The following is a 24,590-nucleotide window of genomic DNA, read 5'->3' on the forward strand; positions in this document are numbered from 1 at the left end:
TTCCACTTTAACCTTTTTAATGAACCCTGATTATTGTTTAATTACAAATGAAGATGAACAGTAGACAGACAGAAGTACAGGGGTTTCCTCCGCAATATGAAAGGCCTCTGTCCCACCTCTGGATGATGGACCACCGCGGAGGAGGGCGAGGGGAGACGGAGGCGATGACAGGGAGAAAAGAAGTATTTCAAATAAAACTGGTTAAACGGTACAAAGCTCATCTTTCTTACAGAATACTCCAAAAATGAAAAAGAAAAAAAAAAGATATGTACAGAACATCAAAAAATGAGAACAACTGTTTCTACCCCCGTTGTATATCACGTGGGGATTATGCGACCCGTCTCATTTCCCACACTAAAATGGTTGCAAAATCAGCGCGAGTACAAAAACTGAGAAACTGCACAGAAGCCAAGAGGTTGATTGAGAAACAAAAAAAAAAAAGAAAAAATAAGAGTGCAAAAAAAGAAAAAAGAAAAAGGAAAGGAATTCATGGATGAGAGACTGGGCCATGGAGGAAAAAAAACGGTACAAAAAAAAAAAACATGTTAATAATAGAATTAATAACAAAGAGTAACAGTAATACATTTGAAAAAATACACTTTTTTTTTTTAAATTGGAAAATGACAGAATCTCTCCCAACCCCATTTCTTAATGTTGCTGTTGTTGCGCTTTTGAAGGCGGGACAGGTGAGGCCGTACAGGTGCAACAGGCCCGGGGTTCTTCCTCCGACCCGGTCTGGAGGGAGGGCGGGCTGGCTGGCGGGCTGGCTGGCGGGCTGGCTGGCGGGCTGGCTGGCTGGAGGGTGTGGCTGAAACTGACTTGACTGTGTGTTTAAGACAGGCTGGTTCCAATTAAACAACCGTCTGAGCAGAATGAGTGCGAGCGATTATGGGAAGTCCTGCTCCCTCCGCTCAGCTCTGAGGTTATGTGAAGCCATTTCCTTCGACTGCGTGCGCGAGCGTGTGTGTGTGTGTGTGTGTGTGTGTTTAGTTTCCCTGGTCTGCCCTGCTCTCCACAGCAGAGACTGCGGAGGCGGCTGATGTCATGTGTGATGTTGTGTTTCCCTTTATTCTGGCTGTGGTCGAGCCTCATGTTAACCAGGGCAGTGTGTGTATGGGCAGGGTCCACATCGGTCGGTTGACACGCACGCACGCACGCACGCACACACACACACACAGGAGTCAAAGTACACTCGTATCGAAGCGGCTGCTTCCAGTCCCCGCAGAGTTGGAACAACTCGCCACCGCTCCACGTCCAATCAGAATCAGGTCTGCTGCGAGCACACCGAGCTCTTCCTATGACACGCCTCCGCTTTTTCAATAGGTCAGGGGTCAAACTGTCTGGCTGACTGGCGCAGGTGCGTTCCATTTATGTTGGGATGTCACAGTCCCTGCATACAGGAATGACACTGGAGTTCACAACTGTGTGCAAATACTGAAAGCCGATGTTTTTTTTTTTTTGCATTTGGGTGACGGAACTGATTGACTCTCTAATCAACGGCGCGTCTTTCACCCGCTTCTGATCAATGACTGACTGGAGCGACTGCGACTTCCGACTCAGGCGTTGCGGAACAAAACGCCCAGGAGATTTTTTTTCCGTTGGCGGTGGGAACGCGTTGTAAAGCCCGAGTTGCCGCCACTGCAGGTATTTGAAGACGAGGCGAGTGCAATTCGACCGAGGCCTGATTGGAACCGTGCCTCCGTCCTGCCATCACACCGCCCCCAAAGCCAAAGAACTGTGTTCATTTCATTTGTTTCTTTTCAAAGGAATATAAATATAAAACGGACACCACTGGCCTTTTTACACTGCAGCTCAACAGTGGACAGAAGGCAAGGGTGAAAAGGCAGAAGCTGACTTATACTGGAGATAATATGCCCATTAGAATATATACATTTCTTTACCTTTAAAAATAGGAATCTTCCTGATTTGTATCAAATGACCTTACTGAAATATAACATTTGCGTTAATATATATTTGAATAAAATATATATACGAGTATATTTGCTTACTCTATCTCTTTGTTTATAAAAGCAAAGGCATGTTGGTACTGTGTGTGTGTGTGTGTGTCTGTTGCGAATGTGTTAACGTTTTGCTGGGGGTCTGTGAGAAAAAATATTTTTCTTTAAAAAGGCACAATCTTGCTTTTGTTCGTTAAAATTGGGAGGAAAAAAAACAACAAAAAAAAAAAAACAACACGTCTCGACATTTCTTTCGTAACTATACAGATAAAACGTCCCAAAAAAACAAAACACGTCGGCTCTCGGCGTCGCGGTGAAGGTTTGCCTGAGTTTTACCTCGACGCTCCACATTCACAAAGTTTCCGCCCGCTTCTCCCGACAGAGCGGCGTCGCGTCACTCCGGACGTGGCGAGAACGGAACAGATTTCCGCCGGACCGTCCTGAAAATCGCCGCGAATGCCCCAAAAACGAGAGTCCTCACGAGCGTCCGTAGGGAGAGAGGGGTGGGGGAAGGAGACTGGAATTGGCAGGGGCTGTTGGAATGCAGAAGAGCTCTTCCGTCTGCCGGGGACGAGAGAGAGAGCGGGAGAGAGAGAGAGAGGGAGAGAGAGAGAGAGAGAGAGAGAGAGAGAAAACGCCTTGAAAAGAGCCCCCCCCCCCGCTCTGAGAGTGTGCAAGTGAACCTGGGACAAGAGAGGCCGACTCTTGAACCCGGAGGCTCGTTGAAACGCCGGCTCACCGCGCACCTGCACACGCGTGTGAGCAGCGCGGCGTCGCTCACGAGCCGATCCCGTCAGTTCCTTCACGGAGAGAAAGCAGACTGGAGGGAAACCTTCCCACGTCTTCCTGCGCAAGTTCTCTTTCCCGAGCCGCGTTCGCAAGTTCGTCGCTCGTCTTTTCCCATCCGGCTTGAGTTTAAAAAAAAACAAAACAACAAAAAAAACCTCACGTCTTTACAATGTAGTGAATAAGTTGAGAGCGCTCAGTCTCGACCCTGAAGGATTCTTTCGAATCGCTTAAAAGACAAATCAGAGAAAATGTACAGTCTCAGAGCCAACAACGCACGGCCTGAAGGTTTCTTTGTTTTAAATGCTCCTTGCCCTCCGTCTCGTGAACGGCTGAGCGGCGCAGACGGAGAGGCACTTCTGTAATCTCTTATCAGGGCTGTTGAGGGTCTTCTTGGTAATATCAAGGCCTGTCAATCTGCACGGGGGCAGAGGGGTGGGGGCAGGGCTCGCCGCGCTTGACGCGGGCGAAAAAAAGTTAATGAATTCACTCGATGGAAAGCTGTACACTTCCGGCTGCCCCGGGCTCCTTTGTTTTTCCACGGCGAGAGCTTCCTTTGATGGCGAGGAGGCATCTCAACAGTGATGTGCAACATGTGAGAGGTTGGGTTTTTTTTAATAAGGAGAGTCTCTCTCTGTTGGGCTTTAATGCAAAAAAGAAAAGGAAAGTCACGCAATGTTCACGGCAGACGGAGACGGGGGGTGGGATGGGGTGGGGTGGGGTGGGGGGTTCGGTGACGTCTCGACTGCGCAGTGGCGTGTTTTTGCTGGTATTGTCTCCTCGTCTGACGGCACGACGTTCAGGGGAAAGTGAGAGGTAATGTAATCCTGTCTTGCTCTGTCGACGGCTGCGGATCAAACACAGATAGGTAGGTGGATGGGTGGGGCTCGGGGGGTGGGGTGGGGGGCAGTAAAGTGTTTGGAGACGCAATTATAGCGACCCCCTACCATCTCGACACGAGCGTGGGGGGGGAGAGAGACGATGAGGGGAGACGGCAGAGCGTTACGATGAGCACAGATTGGCAGACGTCGCTGTGGATCCTGCTATGCAGAGGAAACCACCACAATCTGCACCGAGGCGACAAGTGCACTGACTAAACTGCTGCTGCTGCTGCTGCTGCTGCTGCTGCGTGTGGGTGGGTGTCTTTTTCTTCCTATCCGATTTTTCCTGATGCCCCCACACCGCGAGCGCGTTTCTTCTTCCGCGTTCAGCAGCCAGAGTTTTCCAGCGACAGCTGGGCGGCGGCCCGGTGCAGCTCCGAGCTGGCCCTGCGCTGGGCAGGCGGGGGCGGCGCCATCATGGCCCCCTTGGCCGCCTCGGCCCTCTTCTCGTCCTCGGCCGCCTCCTCGTCCGGCCCGTCGCCGGCCTTCACCTTCTTGTCCTCCGCCTCGTCCCGCTCGCCGTCCGCCTCCATCTTCTGGTCCTCGCTCCAGCGCCGCTTGAAGCGGAGCTTGAGCGGGATGCAGCGCGTGCCGCCGGGGCTGACGGGCGCCGCCGCCACCGCTGCCCCCCCGTGGTCGCCCTTCAGGCCGTTGGCGGGCAAGGCCAGGGGGCCGGCGCTGATGGGAGGGGTGGCGGGGGTCTTGAAGACCTCCTCCTCTTCCTCTTCTTCCTCCTCATCGGGGTGGAGGAGGCCGCCGCCGCCGCCGCGCCGGTTCCCGTTGGCTTGGTGGAGGTGTTGGTGGAGGTGGTGGTGGTGGAGGAGGTGGCGGCTGCTCAGCAGGAGGCCGTGAGGACGGGCCGTCGGGGTGAAGATGTCCCCGTCGCCGTCCTCGTACTTGGGGTTGGTGAACTCCTCTTCCTCGCTGATGTCGGTCACCTCCACTTCTTCCTCGGACTCGATGTCAGATATGGGCTCCACCTGGGGAGGGAACCACAAAATGTGTGTGATTGAGGACTTTTGACCCCGATGCGCTGGAACCAGAGCTGTCAAAAGAGTCATTGTTTAAATTGCGATTAATCTGCAAATATCCATAGTTAACCACGATTAATCACCTTTCGATTTGTATGTTTAAAATTATGCTATTTTTCCATTTTATGTCCATATACACTATCAGTCAAAAATCTTTACAACTTTCCACACTGCAGATAGATACTGAAGACATCAAACATATGACCAAGATATATATAATTATGTATTCGGAAAACACGTTCAATAACTCTAAACATTCTTTTTAGGAAAGGTGGCTATTTTGAATAATTTCAAAATAAAACTTCTTTGAGTTATTTTACACTTTTGTTTCCTCCATCATTCCATGTGTTCATATGTAGTTTTGATGCCTTCAGTGAGAAACTGCAATGTCAGCAGTCATGAGAGTGAAAGAAAAGACATTAAATTCAGAGGCCGAGTGCAAACTTTGACATGAAAAGGAACAAAAACGAATTTTAATGATGCAAAACAAAACCCGATAAACTGCGGTTAACTGTGAAAAATTCAAAACTTAATCGCGATTAAAAAAAATTAATCAGCCCTCGTTGGAACGCGTGGGGACGCATTTGCGCGACTGCCTGTCCTTGCGTGTCGTCCACATCCTCACCTTGATCTTGGGAGGCCCTGCGGTGATATTCTGAGCAGACCCGGCGTACGAGGAGGACTGGCTGGAGGAGGAAGAGGAGGCGGAGGCGGCGGCCAGCGAGCTGCCGCCCTCCCTCTGCTTGCGCCCCAGCGGGGGCGGCTGCAGCTTGAACTTGAACGGCGACGGGTGCTGCGGCTCCTCGGCGCCACCCAGCGGCTGCGGCGCCAGCGAGTGGGAGAGGGAGAGGGGCAGGCCGTGGAGGTGGTGGGCGGCCGGCTTCTCCAGGGCGGGGCGGTGCGGCTGGGGGATGATGATGTTGGGGTAGTGGAGGAAGGCCCGCGGGCTGAGGTGGTAGTTGTACACAGACTGGGTGTGGGCCTGCAGGTAGTGCTTCATGTCCTCTGCGTTGAAGGAGAAGTGGGAGCCCAGCATGGGGGAGGAGAGGGAGGGCGAGGGCGTGTAGGAGAGGTGGGGCGTCGGGGTCATGGACAGCGCCGGGGACAGAGTCGGGGCCAGGAGACCCCCGGCGCCCGGCAAGGGCGAGACGGGGAAGGGGGACAGGGAGTCCGGGTGGACCCGGGGGGCGGGCCGGGCCAGACCGGCGGGGTTGCCGCCGCCGTAGACCCTGAAGAGGGAGTCGTGGGGCAGGCGGGGCGGCAGCAGGCCCCGGTAGGCCCGGTCGGGCCCCACGCCGCGCTCCTCGGCGCCCACCGCCTCCTCCAGCTCCGAGTTGGTGGAGGTGCCGTCGCTGCAGTCGCTGACGGAGCCGCGGGCCATGCGGCGCGCCACGCTGCTGAACATGCCGGGGCTGCGCAGCTCCTCGCTGGACGACAGCACGTCCGACGGCGTGGAGGGCGGGAAGCGGAAGTGGGTGCCCCCGGTGGGCACTGGGGGGGCGCTCTGGGGGACGCCTCGGCCTGGGGGGGAGAGGTTGGGGGGGAGACGTAAGAAAATGTAAGTTAAACTGCTTTTTGACTAAGATGCAACGATATGCAAATTTATATCGATATATGAATGAATATATTTGACTATTTTTACTCAGGTTTATGTCCACTATGTGCACTGTATGAGTATGTGTATACTGCTGCTGCCAACACTGTGTATTTCCCCATTGAAGGATTAATAAAGGAAATATGTTATGTTATCTAAAATCTCATGGTATAATTTCATTTCATTTCTGTTATTACATTACACCAATTATATTGCAATTCACAATTCTCGTGTCCACAGTCAGAAGAAGAAAAACGACGTACTTTTGTACTTTCAATAACCAAACACCAACTCGTGTGTGGCGGAGAAACACAAATGAAAAATGTATTTGAAACAATTGTGTTTCATACAACTCTGAAGCACCGCCACGTCACTGCCTGACGTCTTCACAGTGCTTAAATGTTCTTTCTCTTGCAATTTTATACAAACAAACACATTTTCACCATAGTCCTCGTCAAGGAGATTTTTTTCTGATTAAAACAAGACTAAAACAAAAACAATTTAGCCGATTAAATTATGACTAAAACTAAATCAAATTTTGCTGTCAAAAGAAAACCCGCAAAGAAACACTTGGACCAGCCTTTCAGTCCTAATAAACACCTCACTAATGAGTTCACAGTATATCATCATGGACACGCCCCCGCATAACTAAAGACCTAACTGCTAGTTACGTGGGGGCATGTGCCAAAAAAAAAAAAAAAGCCTTTCCTTTGCAACCCAAATAATTTCACGACAAAAATGAGACGCAGAGAAACTGACGTGTCCAGGTACTGAGTTTACTGTACCCGGACCCAAAAGCCACACAATGCCGCTGCTAAAAATAATCCCACTCATATTTTTCTAACAGCGGGCTCAATGGAAACAGTTTCAAGTGGCAGACTTTTGCGAAGCGCTCAAGGTAAACAGGACGGAGGCATCTGGAAAGAGAAATTTCTGTTCCACTATTACTGCTGAGCGCATCAGAAATGCCCACGACCACGAGGGCTCAGCGCCATACACTCGGGGTAATTAAGGACGGGGGGGAAGAAGCAGGGGGAAAACTGAGGAGCGGGTCATGTCTCCCGATAGCCAACTTATTTATTAACCCAGCGGGTCAAGAGTGTTCAGACGGTAGGGAGAGACTTCTGGTTGCACCAAGCCATTAATCCCCTCCCACCGCAGAGACTGCGGCGCTACAATAAAGTCTTGGCATCTGCACACGTGCCAGGATTAAATATTGGAAAAGTCTCTCTCTCTGCCATTGCAAACATGGGTTGGGTTCCCCTTTTTATTTCCAGTGCTGCTCGTGCACGCGTGCGTCTTGCGCAAAAAACTAAAACACAACCCACCGACAGACGCGGGCGGGCCTGTGTGTGCGTGTGCGACCATTGTACAGAACCACCGTATAGCAGCGTGTCGGTGTGTGGGCCACATCACACGGTGGCTATAATTAAAATTTCGTGCTGCACTTCTCGTCACCCAGAATCCAACGCTCCATATGGGCCGTGTTTACACTGGGCGGCCAGAAGAACCGGAGCGAACCAGGCTGCCAGCCAGGACATGGCGCATGCGTGCGCTTATGTGCTGAACCACAAACACCAGACCAGACACGAGAGCACACACACATCACACTCAAACTCAGATTGGGTCTGACTGCATGTGATGGATGGACTTGACTGAGGTTGCTTAAAGGGGACAAAAGGTGGCTGCGATTCCATTACAGATTGTGGCAAAAATAAAAGCGAAATTTCTAAAATTACGACAAAGTACAATTGCAATTTGCAGGTGTCTCTTCAAAAGAGGATTAGGGCCACAAGAAGAGAAAAACATACTACAGGAAGGAGATTTTTTTTTAAGTTTTCATTTTGAGTTTTAAGTAAAAGTTAAGTTAAGTTAAAATTTTCGTGAAAAAGATCAGTGTAAAAAAAATCCGAAATTTCGTGAATAAAGTAGAAATTTCATGAATAAAGTCAACGTAAATAAAGTGGAAATTGGTAGTAGACTGGATGGTGGATGGATGGTGGATTAACCCAGTTACCCAGTTAAAAGTCAACTGCCGACAAACGTGTAGCCCAAAAGGTTCACCCACGGTAATCAGGAACCTGGCGAAAACAGAAGTACTCCCTTAGGCTTACGCACAGAGCCTTTCAACTCCATTCTTGACATTTTGACTTAATTCACGTTGACATTAATTGCAAAATTTCCATTTTATTCATGAAATTTCGTCTTTTTTTACATCAACTTTATTCTCGAAATCGGAAACTTGGGGGAAAAAAATCTTAAAAATCGTAATTGTTTTTTCTTCTTTACTCTTGACCACCAAAATTAATTTGTTAAAACTGGACACTGACATAAGAACATTTTAAACTGAAAAAAACAAACAAATTGGTGGTCTTTTATTGTGACGCGAGCAGGCTACAAATAGTTCAATACGTTATACGTGTGACCATTATGGAGCTGCTCACCACAACAGGGACACGCGTGCACGCACCTCGTGACTTTATGGCAAGTAAACTAAGCAGTCTCCAAATTCAGACACTCCAAGGTCAAACAGCCGTCCCTTCTGCAGCCTGGGCTATTATGAGGAGTTCCTTGCCAGACACCTTCAGATGCCAAAGGATGTTGTTCGATGGCTCTCCTTCTATAATTGAGAAGAGCCACCGGCCCTGGGCTCGGGCGTGCTTAATGCCAAAGCCCTGTAATTTAACAACAAAGACGCCTCTTTGGATGAGAGGTCTATTCGTCAGTGTCTGAGGCCGAGCGCTGCGAACCACATCATTTCGGGATAACAATAGAGGAACAGGAGGAGTGCGAGCGCGTACCAGTGCCCATGTCGATGAAGGGGTAGTTGACCAGCACAAGTTTGTTGAAGTTGAACTTGTAGGTGAACCTCTTCCCTTTAGTCTTGTGGAGGATCCTCTTGTTGTAGTAGTACCTGTGGAGGAGCAGAGGACAGGTGCCGTCATGAAGGGACACTGTCAGGCTGTTGTTTGAGCTGAAGACAAGAAGTGTGGCGCAAGCGTTTGTGCTTGCAACTTTTGGCAGTGGTGTTTATTTCTTAACAGAGACAACAAAAACAATCCTGTGAGGTCCAAACTAATCAGATTACCCTCTCTCTCTCTCTCTCTTTTTTTTTTTTTATCTCTAGAGGACAGATTTTGAATGCTTTAACTTGGGTGAGCCATGTACCACGATATGATGTAGTTGTCTGCTCCATGTATTTTCCTCTAACCAATTAACAAGAAAATAAAAACACAGAATAAACAACAATATCACAGAAAAGCAACTTTACCCAGTTGTGAAAATAGACATTCAGAACTTTATACTTAAGATTATAGGGATGAACCGATACCGAGGCTGAGTGCTCTACTTGTAAACTGTGTGCCAATACCACGACACTGATGCCCGTTTTATATGTATGCATATGACAACTTTGTTAAATGTGTTTGTACAGAAGTGACCTTGTGACAGTCACCCTGTTCTAGAAAGACATTCTGAGGAACGTTGCGCAAATAACAGAACATCTGTGGAAGAATTTAAAAAAAATATCAAAGTACTTCTATAATACGTTATGGCCTTATGAAGTACTTCGTAAGACCGAGGCCTGAAATGCAAGTACTTGTACTCTTCCTGTAACAAAATTGGTACTTAAAGTGTTGAGGAACAAAAAACCAATTCAAAAAAACCTAACAACCCACACACATGTTCTGCATCTTTGGACTAAAATTGAACCAGACAGCGAGTCAAATACAGAACCCCCCCCCCCCCCCCTCTGACTGCAGTCATTGAATTGGCGCTCGCTGGCTGCAGAATCCTCGAGCACAGAAGACAAAAATGAATCCTCAGAAACCACAGATAGATTTGTCAAGGCGGCGCTCCGCTCTTTGCATAAGCTCGCAATTAAACAAGTGGCTCACTGAGGGCTACCTGGAAACCCTCGCCGGTGGACACGCGGCGGCCCCGCTCTGATTTAGTCTTACCTCGACGGCTCCATTAATCAGAGTGGATGAGTCATCTCGGGCGCGCGGGGTGATAAAGTGAAGTGAATGGCGAGCCGCTGACAGCTCATCCAAAAGATAAAATGGCTCCCTGTGACTCACTGATAGCCTCCGGACAAAACCACATTCAGACTTCTTACATCAACGCCGTCTCCCATTCAATCTAGAGGGGCTACTTCATTCTAGGAAATGCAATATGTTATTCATCATTTCCAGCGAGATCGTGCCGAGAGGAGCTCGGCGGCTGAGAGCGTGCACAAAAACAGCGAGCCGTAAATGCGTCTCTCGCTGTTAATGAGGGGAAAATGAAGCCGACGCAAATATGGAACCTACTCATCCTTACATCCCCTCCCTTATATACGGCCAAAGGGATCGATAAGTTCTTAGTAATATTACATAAAAGACTTACAGGAGTCTTCCAGAGTCAAAATTCCAAACCGTTTGAGCCGCTTTGATCGTAATTTACTGTTGCTCATCGTCGCGACACAAAGAAAAGGTTGGTATTTTTCAGGCCGTCGTAACCAGGCTGCGTGCGCTCCTGTTATTCAAGGCCCACAAGGACTCAATGAGTGAAGAGCCTCTCCTGAAAGAGCAGACTGCAAAGAACACCCACACAGTGACGTCATAATGCACGTGGACGCACACAAGCACACAGACGAGCTTTTGCACGTGCGCTGCATGAAAGCGTGAGCAGGAAACTGAGCCAAAGGCAATGTGTGCAAAGTATATCAAAAATAGTATATTTTTATAATTATATGTATATATAGATATTTATGTCTTGTGTATATGTTATGTATTATGTATTTTGCTACAAACTAAAGAACAGGTGAAAAGGGGCAGGAAATTAAAGTTTTTAACTTCCTGCTCCTAACTGCGGGTTATTTTTTGCTTTTTTCATTTGTATTATTATTTCTTTTTAAATGTACAAACAGTTACATATTTTATACACGTTTGAAAATAACATTTATTCATTCAAAGTACAAAGTTGAAGCGACGCCTTCAGGTTTACAATGTTGGTTCACAAAAAGTGAGAACATCGACTTCCTGTTAACAGGCTCGAACTGTTGATGCTTTATCTTTTTAAGCCAAGTCCAATCGAAAACAATGAAGAAAAAAACTCTTCTCACAATTGCTATTATTTGAGTCGAAAATGAAAACGGTTTACATATTTGGAGGCGCTCATCAGATGGCCCTCAAGCGAGAAGTCATTTGGTGACTTTCAGCACAGCCTGTGCAAAAATTAGCCCGACTTCTGTGAGACTTCTCCCAAAACAAAGCAGAACACCCTGCACGGAAAAGAGCCGAATGGGAGCGCAGAAGAAGCGGGAAGAACATCATGTTCCATTGCGTATTCATGGATATTTGCACTTTACTGCTTGGGATTAATTAAGGAATTCTGATTCTAAAAAAAGAAAACTGTCACATGAAGGGCAGTGGCAGGAATCATATGAGGAAACTCACCTCGACACCTTCTGCCCATTCCAAACTGTTTGAACTTCCTTCAAATAAACTCGAAAGGACACACACACACACACACACACACACACACACACACAATCACACACACACACACACACACACACACACACACACACACACACACACACACACACACACACACACACACACACACACACACACACACACACGAGTGCACATGTGCGTACCAACGCACGCTCACTTCAAAGAAGTGGCGGAGGAATCAAAGTTTTCGCGTCAAAGTGGGAACGACGTTCTGTTTTATTAATCAGCCATTGGTTCCTCAGAGCAGACGTGGCGGCAGCGTCTGGATCCAAATTCTCTTTCATGCAAAATGGTGAAAAAGCGACGGTCAAATCAAAGCAGTGCCTTATCGAATGAAAGGAAATGTGTTGAATGTCAAATGTGACCCGCAGCTGTGAGAACAAGTTCCCAACATCTTTCAGTTCCATATTGATCCCGAGTTTTGCTTTTGGTTTATTTTGCTGTAAATGTGACACAATCAAACATTAAGGGTGAAAAGGTTATCAGACATCTTTGCCACGAAACATTCAGGCTGTCAACTAACACAAGAACAGAACCTCAGACCAATCCAGTTTCAATGGTGCGCCAACAGTGAAGTGAATTTCATCTTGTGTGACACTGATAACTGCAATCAAAAAACACAGATGGCCTGGAGGATGCCTGACATATAGAAGTGTTAGGTCCAGTGTACGTGTGTGTGTGTGTGTGTGTGTGTGTGTGTGTGTGTGAGAGATGAGGTGATGGAATGAGCCATGACCATGGCAAACTATTATCCACACCGACCTACAACACAGGCGGCCACAGCGATGAAAAGCTGTGTGTGTGTGTGTGTGTGTGTGTGTGTGTGTGTGTGTGTGTGTGTGTGTGTGTGTGTGTGTGTGTGTGGTGACATGAGAACAGACTGCGGGGGCTAAATAAAACTTGGATGCCACATGCGCTCTACAGAGGATGAAGGAACAGGCTTCCTAAAAAAAAAAATAAAAAAAAAATGCTTTAATCTCCTTTTGCCATTTTCACTGGAGATTGAAGCAACTTCCTCTGGAGAGGAATAAAGTAGTCTAGTTCTGATAAAGTTAGAGCACGGTGCACACGAGCGCTCCATCTAACACCTTTCAATAAGGCAAGATTAAAAATTAAAATAGAATTAAAAACACCAGGACACTGACAGAGAAAGCCTTCCTCGACTCTACTTTCATTAGAAATGCAATTTCAGCTTGTTTTCCTTTTGCAAACCTTCACAAACTTCATTTAAATGATCACATTACCACGGAATACAGTCTTGTGGGGTTCACTGGGTTTTTCTAAAGTTTATCTAATATTGTATGTCAGAATTCCACTTCTGGTCATGTGAGACTTGACTTCTCGTGGCTCTTTTTCATGACCCAATCTGAATTGATACTCGCAAACAACACAAACCTTAATCAGCAGAATAAATAAATGTTTTCCTGAAGCAGCATGGGTTTAAAAGGACACATCTCTCCCACTCTAAAGTTCCGTTACTGGAAACCTTGGCAAACTTAAATTGAAATAGTCATATTACCATGTTTCATAGTCTTGTAGGGTTCACTGGGTTTTCCTAAAGTTTATCTCGTGTTGGATGACAGTATTACACTTCTGGTAACATGAGATTTGACTTCTAGGGGCCCTTTTTTGTTACCTGATCTGAACGGATACTTGCTAATAACGCAAAACTTAATCACGAGAATAAATAATAGATAGGACCCACTTACAAGAACCTGCCAGCGTGAATGGCAAATATTATTTGACAAAGACCACGGAGAATTTTATTCATAGACACAAAACTGCGCGCCGTCTGCATATGTGAACGGCCGGGGGTGCTTCGGTCTCACCTTAGAGCTCGGCTGAGCTTGTCGTAGTTCATCTGGGGTTTGCACTTTCTGACACCCCACAGGCGGGCCACCTCATCGGGGTCCTTGATGACAAATTCGCCGTAGTCCCCTTGCCACGCGATGACATCGTGGTACTCCTCTTTCCTCAGGAGCTCCAGGATGAAATGCCAGAGCTGGATCTGCCGGGACCCTGGGCTGGACTCTGGCTTGTAGGCCCACTCAGGGAAGGCAAACCCTAGGGGGTGGAGAGGAGAAGGGAGGATGAGGAGTTGGAGAGCATGAGGAGAAGGAAACAAGGAACCACGATTTCCCCCCTCTCCCACAACGGCAAAATGAAATGGTGTGGGTGAAGTGCATTAATAAAATGTATACACTTTTTTTGAGTTTTTAAAATTCTTCTCCAACAGAAGCTATTTCAGCACCAGGGTAAAAAAAAAAAGCTAAAGTATTCGAAATTTAAACCTAAAGAAAAACTGTAATGCAAAAAGCGGCAAGTTCTTTTTGAAACACTTTTTAAAGCATGACACAAAAAGCCAGCAGAAATCGGTAATTGAGCTCCAATTTTTTAAAGGCAACAAAGAAAATGGAGGTTGAAAAAAAATCACTAGATGCAATCATAATAATAATAATAATAATAATAATAATAATAATGTGAAAACTGTTTTGTGGGAGCGCGCAAAAGAATAATAGGAAGGACATTTAAACAAACGTGTTCCCACGGAGCGCCGTCAACTCAATGCTTCACTGTTATCGCATTTAAAAGGGAGAGAATCTGAGGATGAAGGGGCCTTGAGACACGCGCAGACAAAATATAAGCTACGGTTGTGTGACTACTATCAGAGCGCGTGCAGTTATACAATAAGGAGGGGGGGGGGGGGAAGTATAGGCTCTGCATCAAGGCCCCGAGCTGTAAAACCTGAGGGTAGCAGTAAAAGACTTTATACCACACACACACACACACACACACACACACACACACACACACACACACACACACACACACACACACACACACACACACACACACACACACACACACACACACACACACACACACACACACACACACACCAGATGTGCCTTTGACAATCAGGCTGAGAAGGCCAAGTGTGGGAAACATATGGCCACAATATAACAATGCTGGATTTAGAGTGTGTGTGTGTGTTTAAGACAAACAAACTCAGAAAAAACCTCTCACCATCATCAATAGCAGGGTTACAACCAGTTCCCTGCACTGTAAAGAATTAACAGTGAGCTTTTGCTTGTTCTTGCGCCCTGCGTTCTCGCATTCCTACCAGTGGCATTTGCCTCACTCAAGTCTTAAATGATGAGTGACGAGTCAAGGCCACCGGATCCTGTCGGCTGTCACAAAAGTCGCTGTGCGCGCAAAAAGAATGGATGAAAACCAAATAAAGAGGGCACACCTGCCAAATAAAAGACCACCAGATCGCTTTGAGAAATAAACCACATGGATCAAAGTGTGAGTCACCGCATTCCTACCTACCACAGTCCCACAGGCGTTTTCTTTGTTTGTTTGTTTCTTCAAATTATTGTTCATTCACTACTGTCGCCCCCTCCACCCCCCAACTAAAAAATAAAAAAAAGCCATTTCAGACCACGGTGAAGCATGTGCCAGGCGGTCTAAACACGTGTTTCCCCTTACATGCACAAAGATCGCATTTTACTAGCAGGTGTAAATGTCCGACTGAGTCATGGAAAAAGCGACAGAGTCAGACGCCGACAAACCAAAGTCCGACGGCAGGTGTGCAAAGAGCAGCTATCGGTGTTTTAAGTGCTCGCAAATGTTAATTAATCCCACTTCTGCAGCGGGCCTACGGGCGCAGAGCGAGAGGATCTGGGATGGGCTCTCGATGAAAGGCGTGCGAATTACAAGGCAGAGACGGACGGACGCGCCGAGGGCAGTTTAGAAAGAGTTTTTTACAGTGCAGACAAAAAAAAGGAATGAGCAAAAACACCTTTATATAACATGCTCAACTGTCCTTTCTGCAAGGCTTCACGGCCAACATCTGGCTAAAGATTGAAGATGCGCTCCAAAGGCAATCTGCTGCTCCCCTGAGGGGGCGCGTTGAAGATTGACACCTTGACGTCAAACTCAAAGAAAAAAAAAAAAAATTTAATTTAATTTAAAAACTAAAAAAATGATTGAACGATATATGTAACTGTCGTTTTGGTTGAGTGTACTTTGCACCGCATATCTCTAGGGCAGGGGTCGGAAACCTTCAGTATCAAAAGAGCCATCATCCCCCCCCCCCCCCCCCATCTGCCATCAAATAACATTCACCTGGAGCCTGGGGGGGGGGGGGGGGGGGGACAATGCGCATGTTGTTTGACAGCAATAAAAAAAATAAAGTATTCCTTAGGATATGAAACGTCCGGTGATTGACGTTTGCAGCAACGTCACAATATCTGACAATCTTGGTCGCAAAGTGCGGCAGAGTTACCGGAGCGCTTTTGACTCATCAGGTACCGCATTTCTGAGCGTTTTTTGGGCCTGCATGTTATCAGCACAAAAACCTTTGTGGATACGACGCAAAGACGGTAGAGATAACTCGAAGTCCAAGCAGAAGTTCAGTCTTTCAGCAATATTTGAGAGTTTTTTTTTTTGAAGTTTAGGTGCTTCCATTACCATTTTTTTTAATTGCGATATTTAGGTTTAGCGCAATTCTAGGGGTAATGGAGATGCAGCTAGTATGGATTAAAGGTATAAAAGTTGAGCGTAAATGTGTTAATTTCAAGTACGTGACCAATACGAGTCCTCACGAATTTTCAAGACATGCAAATGGGGATTTTTCACAAAAAAAAAAACCTGCACGCGAGAAAATGTTCTAAAAGTGGCATTAAGCAACAGTTCCCGATGACTAATGAACCACATGCTGCTACCTCATCTCCTTGGGCGAACAGGCCGGCTTTTATATTTCGTATCAGCCGTTTGAGGCGCCGGTTGTTAATGGGGTACGAGCATATGATTCCTACGTCCGACAATAAGGCCCTTGTCACCGGTGGGTTGGGTGGGGGTTGCGAGGGGTGGGGGGGGGGGCAGGTTAGCTGTTGTGACACAGACACAACATGTGCAGTGTGGGGTACAGAAAGACAGACGTGTGCGCACTACGCACACACGCACGCACGCACCCACCCACCCAAAGAGTGGATTAAAAATCAGAGTGGGCGAGCTAATATCTCTCTTACACATAACACATAACAGGTTAGTGGGGAGAGGTAAGTGGGTTCATGCGTGGGTGCAGAGAGCACACAGACAAAGAACACAGGAATAGCAACCATGCCCACTGCATGTGTGTGTATGTGTGTGTGTATGTGTGTGTTGCAGATGTCCCTGCTGACTCATAGCTCGTTTCGTTCGGCGCTCGGCTTTCACAGATATTCCGCCTTTCTCCCCCTCAACAGCGCTGCCATCGCTTTCTTTTCTCGTTGGCTCTGTCCCTCCCTCCCTCCCTCCCTCGCTCGCTCAGCCTCTCCTCCTAAGACACGCTGTCTCCAAGCAACCCAGGCATATACCTCTAAAAATAAATGGCCCAGTCACGACCGACGAGACAAAAAAAAAAAAAAAAAATGATTGAATTAAAATCAAAAGTTGCCAAGACGGAGTTGAGAGTTTTGGTGGCTCGGGAGATCCGGGGAGGAGGAGCGCGAGGGAGGGAGTCTGCGACCAGAACCAGAACCAGATGGAAAAGACGCACACCAGCCCAGTATGGAAACTGGCTTTTTTTTTCTTTTTTTTTAAACAAAGAGAAACAGCTCGCAGCAATTATACCATTGACTGTTTTTTCCTGCCATTTTCAATCAGTTTACTCTCAATGGACATGATCTGTTTGTGAGCTACGTAGCTTTTTTTTTTTTTTTAATGATGCCACAAAATTACCCAAAATAATTCGGCTTGCACTTTTGTGCGGTTGGGGTTTGTGTGATCCACCCATGGCAGCTCTCGCCAGTAGCACAAACTCAACTGCAACCTCATTTGGAACCCTGCAGTGTTTGTGAGTGGGGTGGGGTAAGTGGAGGGTGGTTGATTCATGTAAGAATCACGATTCTTCTCTGCAGTTCCGGATCAATTCATAAACTTGGAACACATTTCTGTGTTCACTGCAGAATTTTCCGAGTTATAACACGTTTGTCACAATATCAATTTTTTTTTTTTTTTAAAATCGAGAACAAATTCCGGATCGAATCGTGAACTCAAGAATCGAAATCGAATGGTGAGATTCACTTCCGTCGTGAGTGACTTTCTAAACTTGCATTGTTCTCTTAGTGGCGCTCACACAATCAGGTGGTACCCACCACTAAGCTGCAGGAACGCGCCCCGGTGGTAGCGAGGTAACGGAGACAGATGGGTGACATGCATGACACTGCTGCTGCTGCTGCCGCTTTAGCGAGGAAAAATAGATTTTTAACAGCTATGGAGGCAGCGGAGAGACTCGGAGAGAATGGCATCGGTCAAGTTCCGCCGCTGCATTCACTTTGTGACGTTTGATCAAATGAAATTGTTTTCGTGAGACTCCATCTGCCGACGACCGTTTTCACTTGGACTGGCTGAGGCAGCTCCTTTGTACAAGTCAAGGCGGTGAGGAAAGTGGCGCGTGCGGCGGCGAAGCCTTTTGATTACTCTGTGGCGAGCCACTCGCTTTCCTTCGAGGCTGAAGTTCTCTCGTAGCACAGATTAGCGCTTGTATAAATATTACGCAAGCCCGAACAACTTTACGCTCACATTGTCCGAATGACTCTTATCGAATGCCCTCGCCGCACGCATGTCTGGGCTGAGCGTTATCTCCTCGGGGTGGGGGAAGAGAGAAAATGGCACCGCAGCATTAGTAGCTTGAACACAAAATAAACGCGAAATAGCAAATTTAAACGGCCCACACTGTGACTTAGTATGGGAAGAAAAGGGCAAGAAGAAAAAAAAAAAAAGCAACTCAAAGTCCTTTGTCCAATGTGAAAACCTCGAGCCCCAGACAGGAAGAATTTGTACTTGTCAAGCAGAGGGGAAAACACAGCGTTTCAGGCCTCACTGGTTTCTAAATATAGTTAAGAACAGGCTAGAAAAACTCATTACTATTAGCTCCCGGTGCCGAGCTACCTGTGTTCTCCGGTCCAAGACAAACAGGATCTGTGCAGCCACAGCCAGAGGGGTGATAGGGCTGAACGAGCTGGTCTGCATTTCACAGGGACTCTTGACGTCACCGCAGTTTGAATAGCGCTCATAATCACCGATAGCCATCATTTGAAAGGGGGAGAGGGACGGGGGGGGGGGGGTATTGTCCAGACGACCTGCAGTCGCTGAGACTAAACACACAAGGGCTCCTTCTTTCCCCCAGCAACGTGGTGTTCCATCTACCCCCTTCCCACCACCGTTAATTTTTTCCCCCTCCCCTTCCTCCTATTCTTTGATGGCTCTAGATTTAGCCTTTGGAAAGGTCGTCCTGTGTCTGTCTGCAGCGTAATGACTCGGCAGCCTCGAGAAGCAACACATGTGTGGGCAACAGGCTGGGCCTTAATGGCCGGGGACTGGCCGTCTGCTCAAATCTGGACGGCTTTTATCAGGGATGCGATCGGGACAACGCAGGATATAAGAAGGAAACCGGAAATGAGGAATCAACCCTCGACCCGCCTCAGAAAACAAAGCAAAAAAAGTGCCAAAGGGGGGTAAAAGACAAAACTAGAAACTGACGCCACAGGTTGATTGGTTGCGAATATAGATTTTTGAAAAGAAACTGTGGGAAAGGTCAAATCAAAGTTCTGGGGAACTCTCCACTCTAAACAATGGGTATAAAAGTGTGTCACACAAGTGTACAGCCCCAGGGAAACAGATGTTGAACTAGCGCTGCACGACATCAATACCGAAGAAGCAATTCTTAAGGCTACCAACCCGTTTCTGTTCGCAAACATTCTCGCAAATGACTACATTCTATAAAAAAGTATGTGTGAGAGAAAGTGCTGCAGCCAAGGCTGCACCAACAGAGACCAAGCCATTATCGAGACTAGAGAGTGTCGAGACCAAGACTTTATATCTCAAAGAAAAATAACAACAAAACAGAAAAAAAAGTATCTTCAATTAGTATTACTTCAAGTTTTTTTTCAATTCAAGAGTGCCTCTAAGTCACTGCTTTGCAAACTATTTTAAACCATTTTCATAAGGGGCTGTGTCACAAACATCGCGTAAAACGGCAGCAGCTGGATTCTTTTCCATTATTATCTGTCATTGTAGTGTTGGCTGAGTCTCGAACAGTCTTGATAAAAAAAATCTGTCCAGACCGAGACCCTTAAAAAAGTGGCCTTGAGACCAAGACCAATCTTGAGTAGGACAACACCAGTGAGAGAAAGGCTGAGCGAGCTTGCAAAGTGTGGCTCTTTAGCCTTGCGCCTTCACTCCCACTGAGCGTTGCTGTGGGCATTCCAAACAGTCACTTGCTTTCATGGCAGCAAGGGTAATCAGAGGCATGGCTGCTGATTCCTCAGATCACTCCTCACGTTACATTATCATCTATTCCCTTTTTCTTTTTTTTTTTTTAAATAATGTAGATTGCCCTCTATGCATTGACATATAGGATAGATCTAAATTTATTTGCCCAAACATCCCATTTGCATTGCTCAGATCGGACCAGACAATGCAACACTGTGATACTGAGAGGTCCTGAGCCTTAAATAACTGTTTTGGAAACCCTTCTGGCCCCAAAACCCCGATCCAGCTCATCTCATAATTACCCCTCAAAGGTGGAGGGTTTTAGAATTGAGGAGCCAGCAGCTTAAGTCCAGGGAGGAGGCCCGAGACGCGGCTGGGACGGAGGGAGCAAATCGGGTGGAAAGGTAGAGGAGGGAAGAAGGAGGCGAATCCAGCGGAGATCAAAGAGGAAGGAGGACGAGTGGACGGACGGTGGTCTGCAGGTGCAGGCTGCGAACCCTCACCTCGGCTCTCACATGATCGCCGCGTTGCATAATGTTTCACAGACGGAAGCACAGACTGAGTGGGAGAGGATGACGGGGAGGCTGGAGGAGACGGAGACGAAAACAATTGCCTCGCTGAAAAACCCAGGAACAAAAGGCGGCGAGGCAGCGCCGGGCAGGCCGAGATTATGTAAATCGGCGCGGATCTTTAAGTACCTGCTGTGACGTCAGGCGCACACACACCCTCCGTGATGAGATTTCAATATCTAAACATCTAAAAACCTAGAGATGAACGCAGAAAACTTTTTTTTTTTTTTTTTCAAAGTTAGGCTGCAGTTTCTGAGGGGTAACAGGTTGCCATGTTGGGATGAAAGAGATCCTGAAAGGGAGACTGATTCTAGACTTCATGCATTTTAATTAGGGCTCACCAACACGGTTCTCGCAGCCACCAGGTAGCTCCCAAGGACCACATGAGCCCGCAGGACTCTTCAAAAAAAAAAAATAGCACACCGGGAACTCATTAACGTGATCAGTGTCTTCAAATATGTAACTAAAGTTTAACTGAGAAAATGTGTTATTTCAGGGTAGCGTCGTCCTTAATTTGACTCGGTACCTAAAAGTAGCTCTCGGGTTCAAACGGGTTGGTGACTCCTGTCACCAGAATTCACAAAACCTAGATTAATATGGTCTTCCCCGCCCCCCCCACCCTGATCATACTGGGCGAATGCATTCAATCTACATTACCAGTCAAAAGTGTGGACACTCCGGATTGAATGTCTTTTCTCTCATTCCCATGACTATTGACATTGCAGTTTCTCACTGGAGGCATCGAAACTGCGTATGAACACACATGGGATAATGTAGGAAACAATAAAAGTGGATAATAACTGAAACTTGTTTTATATTTAAATTCTACAAAACAGCCACCTTTCATAAAAAGCATATTTAGAGTCATCTAACGTGGTTTTTTTTGTTTTTTTGCTGCATAATTACATACATCTTGCTCATATATTTGATGTCTTCAGTATTTATCTGCAGTGTAGAAAGTTGTAAAGATTAAAAAAAAAACTGTCTGAGAAGGAGTGTCCAAACTTTTGACTGGTAGTGTATTTTAAATGTTATGTTGCCGTGTCGTAAGGCCCATTAACAGTCCCGGGTCATCACATGAGCAATATGGATGATGGGCAACTGTGCTGCCATTAAAAAAAAAAAAAAAAAAAAAAAAAAGGACTGTAAATTAGATTGTCTGGCCATCCGTAATGCCTACCTCATCCACACAAAAGCTTTTAAGTGTATGGAGCCTCATAACACAGAGCGACTCGGTTGATCCATTCTAATCTGTGACGCAGCGGCCAGCTGAAGCCCGGACGGCCAGAAACCTGTTACGACGGCGGCACCTTGGATGAGGCGGTGACTTGGGCGACTTTAATCACAGCCACGGCCTGTGTGTGTGTGTGTGTGTGCGCGCGTGTGTGTGATTCCTTCAAAACCTACTTATTATATCATGACATGTGCGTTACCGTCGGTTGGTTCTTCCACGGTTATGTGGCTTGCAAATGTTACAAGGGCTTGGACACATGGAGAGCAGAGCTGCAGCCATCGATTGTTTCTGGATTGAATTACAAAATCTTATCCGACAGGATGGGGCGCCAACGCATGTCGGCACCCACGGTGATTCATTTACCATGTGTCCATCACAGGTATTGCAGCCTGGAGAGCAGATGAGACAAAAGCAGCCTTTGGCAGAAACTCTCAAAAGTGAAAAACAGGAGAAACAATGACATCAGCGACGATCCAACCTGTATCTCTTTGCTGTTCGGTGAGCGAGTGCCGGTTTGAGACTTATCAGCGGGAGCCGTGCGCTCCCACCGAGGGAGGAAAACACATAAATGCGTGCCTGGAAACTTGTTGGAGCACGTTTTCCGTCCTGAAAAAAAAAAAATTCAGCTCCAATGTTCTCCTGCCCCACATTTTCAACCCACTTCCACTGCAAACGGAGTGCTGTTTTAAAAGTGGCTGCGCGTGAATTTAGGAGGAATATACGAGCACGAATAAGAACAAGGGGTGCCGTTGAATACCTGCGTCTATGTGGAGGTGAACTGAGGCAAGACCGATTTAGTGCTGCTGCATGTACACAAACAGCTCTTGGAATTGCTGTTAACCTGTACATGAGAGTGCGTGTGAGTGGAGAACAAATCACAGTATTTACTTCAGCAGAGTGTAGTTAACCAACGCTAGGGCCCAACAAACCAGTCAGCTCCCCAGCCATGCTCTTCCTTCGCTGATTAATAACGTCACCATAGCCCTATCTATCCGACACGGCTCTTGTGTCGCTGGAAGGAGACGGAAATGTAAACCGCAGGTATTACTACACCCCTGGAGGTGAAAAGAACAGAAACGAAACAAAGACAAATCTCACGTGAAACGGTTCACAGAAAGACCAAATTACACATAATTTATAATAGTTGAGAGAACTTGTCGCATTTATTAGTGATTCAACACACTTAACTGAATCGCTATCTTGCTCGAAATGCAACTTTCCACTTGTCACATACTAATAAAAACCGCTCAAACCGGATTGTGGCGTTGGGTGGGTGCAGAAGGGGTGAATTTCAGAGCTGGCAGGGGTGGTGGTGATGGTGGGGAGGGGGGGGTCTGTGTGGAATAAAGATCTGTTTCAAATCTGGCTTCTGTGTTGTGGTTTGGTCACCAGACGACTTTCATTTTCCAACACACACACACACACACACACACACACACACACACACACACACACACACACACACACACACACACACACACACACACACACACACACACACACACACACACACACACACACACACACACACACACACACACACACACACACGAGAAACCAAGAAAGAAAAATTTGGTAACTTGAAATATTGGTGAGCCGATGCAAGTGCTGGTGTGCACGCGCAACCGCACGCGCCACCACAGCCCAGAATAGGTCCCGGAGCTCCACATCCAGGGAGCAGCTTGGGTGAGTCATTCTCCAGCTCCCTGCCAATCAAATCCCCCCCCCCCTTTTTTTTTACACCCCACCCCAAGAGCGAGCCCCAGGGGCGTGCACGCACCACGTGGAGCTTAAATGTCACTTTAACTTTCGACATCGTTCCGTGCAGACAACGAGGCTCCGCTGCTGATTAGGACCAATGCGATGACGCCTTTCATTTCAGAGATGTGACCCGGCCCCCAGACTCCAAGATGGCGGCCCATTCATTTCAATGGAGTTGCTTAACCAGCGCAGACGGCAACAAAGTTTTTGACTTGCGCATTAATGTGCCCCACAGAGCATGCGCAGTAGTGTCACTTCCCCGCATGCCTCTGTAACTCGCACGATCTATTTGGCCAATCAGAACGATCTTTGAGCACGTCACTTACAGACACGTCAGGACGTCGCCGATCAGAACGAGCTGAGACACAGCGGCACGTACCATGCTGTGACGTCACGCTCAATCATCTTTTCAAAATGACTAACAGACCATAACTGAAGAATCTACTATAGACAGATTTGCCAAGAATCGCATTTCAGGTCACAGTCGTTCTGTCAGCCGTTTTAAAGGTGTTTATTTTCGTATTGTGGTCTATGGGGAATATGCTTTTTGGGCCCGTGGGATTTTTTGCTGCAGTACCGCGAATGTCCACTGGGAAGAAAAAAAATCGGCACGCTGCCATATTGCCAGTCTGGTATCCAGTTCTTATAATACTTCCATGGATGCAAAGATGATTTGCATAAAACAATGAAGGAGGACCGACGATGTGAATTTAAAAAAAAAAAACGAAATGAAAATCTGATTTTTACTGAACGCTTCTGGAAAGTGGAAACAAGACACCAGGGCTGGAAGGTTACCACGCTGATATTTTTATTATGCAAGTGTGCCAGGAAAGAAAAATAACTCGGGAGACCGAGTGCAAACATATGTGCCTGGCCACCGTCAGGGAGACATAAAGAGGATTATTTACACCCCGTGTATTAAAACAACAAATAAAAAAAGAAGGGTAAACGGTGAGAGTTTGTACTGAATATTTAGAAAACAAAATTCATCAGGGGTTAGTCTTGTGACGAAG

At 46.9% G+C, this 24,590-nt stretch overlaps 1 protein-coding gene across 2 annotated transcripts in view; it reads right to left on the reverse strand.

Moving 5' to 3' along the window:
- Nucleotides 1-24,590, reverse strand: part of erf (Ets2 repressor factor) — a 34,485-nt gene continuing 9,895 nt past the window's right edge. Inside the window, exons 2-5 of one of the 2 annotated variants that reach the window (XM_076011309.1) lie at nucleotides 13,581-13,815; nucleotides 9,052-9,164; nucleotides 5,282-6,177; nucleotides 1-4,605 (exon numbers count right to left, since the gene is read on the reverse strand). In XM_076011309.1, coding sequence (XP_075867424.1) covers nucleotides 3,952-4,605; nucleotides 5,282-6,177; nucleotides 9,052-9,164; nucleotides 13,581-13,815 — 1,898 coding nt within the window. In that variant the 3' untranslated portion in view covers nucleotides 1-3,951. Of the gene's footprint in view, nucleotides 4,606-5,281; nucleotides 6,178-9,051; nucleotides 9,165-10,209; nucleotides 10,543-13,580; nucleotides 13,816-24,590 lie in introns of those variants that run through there. The other variant, XM_076011310.1, reaches the window with a different exon arrangement.

The sequence above is a fragment of the Nelusetta ayraudi genome, unplaced genomic scaffold (genome assembly GCF_046127955.1).
Source record: "Nelusetta ayraudi isolate G7.1 ecotype Tasmania unplaced genomic scaffold, CSIRO-AGI_Nayr_v1 ptg000135l, whole genome shotgun sequence".
Classification (NCBI taxonomy): domain Eukaryota; kingdom Metazoa; phylum Chordata; class Actinopteri; order Tetraodontiformes; family Monacanthidae; genus Nelusetta; species Nelusetta ayraudi.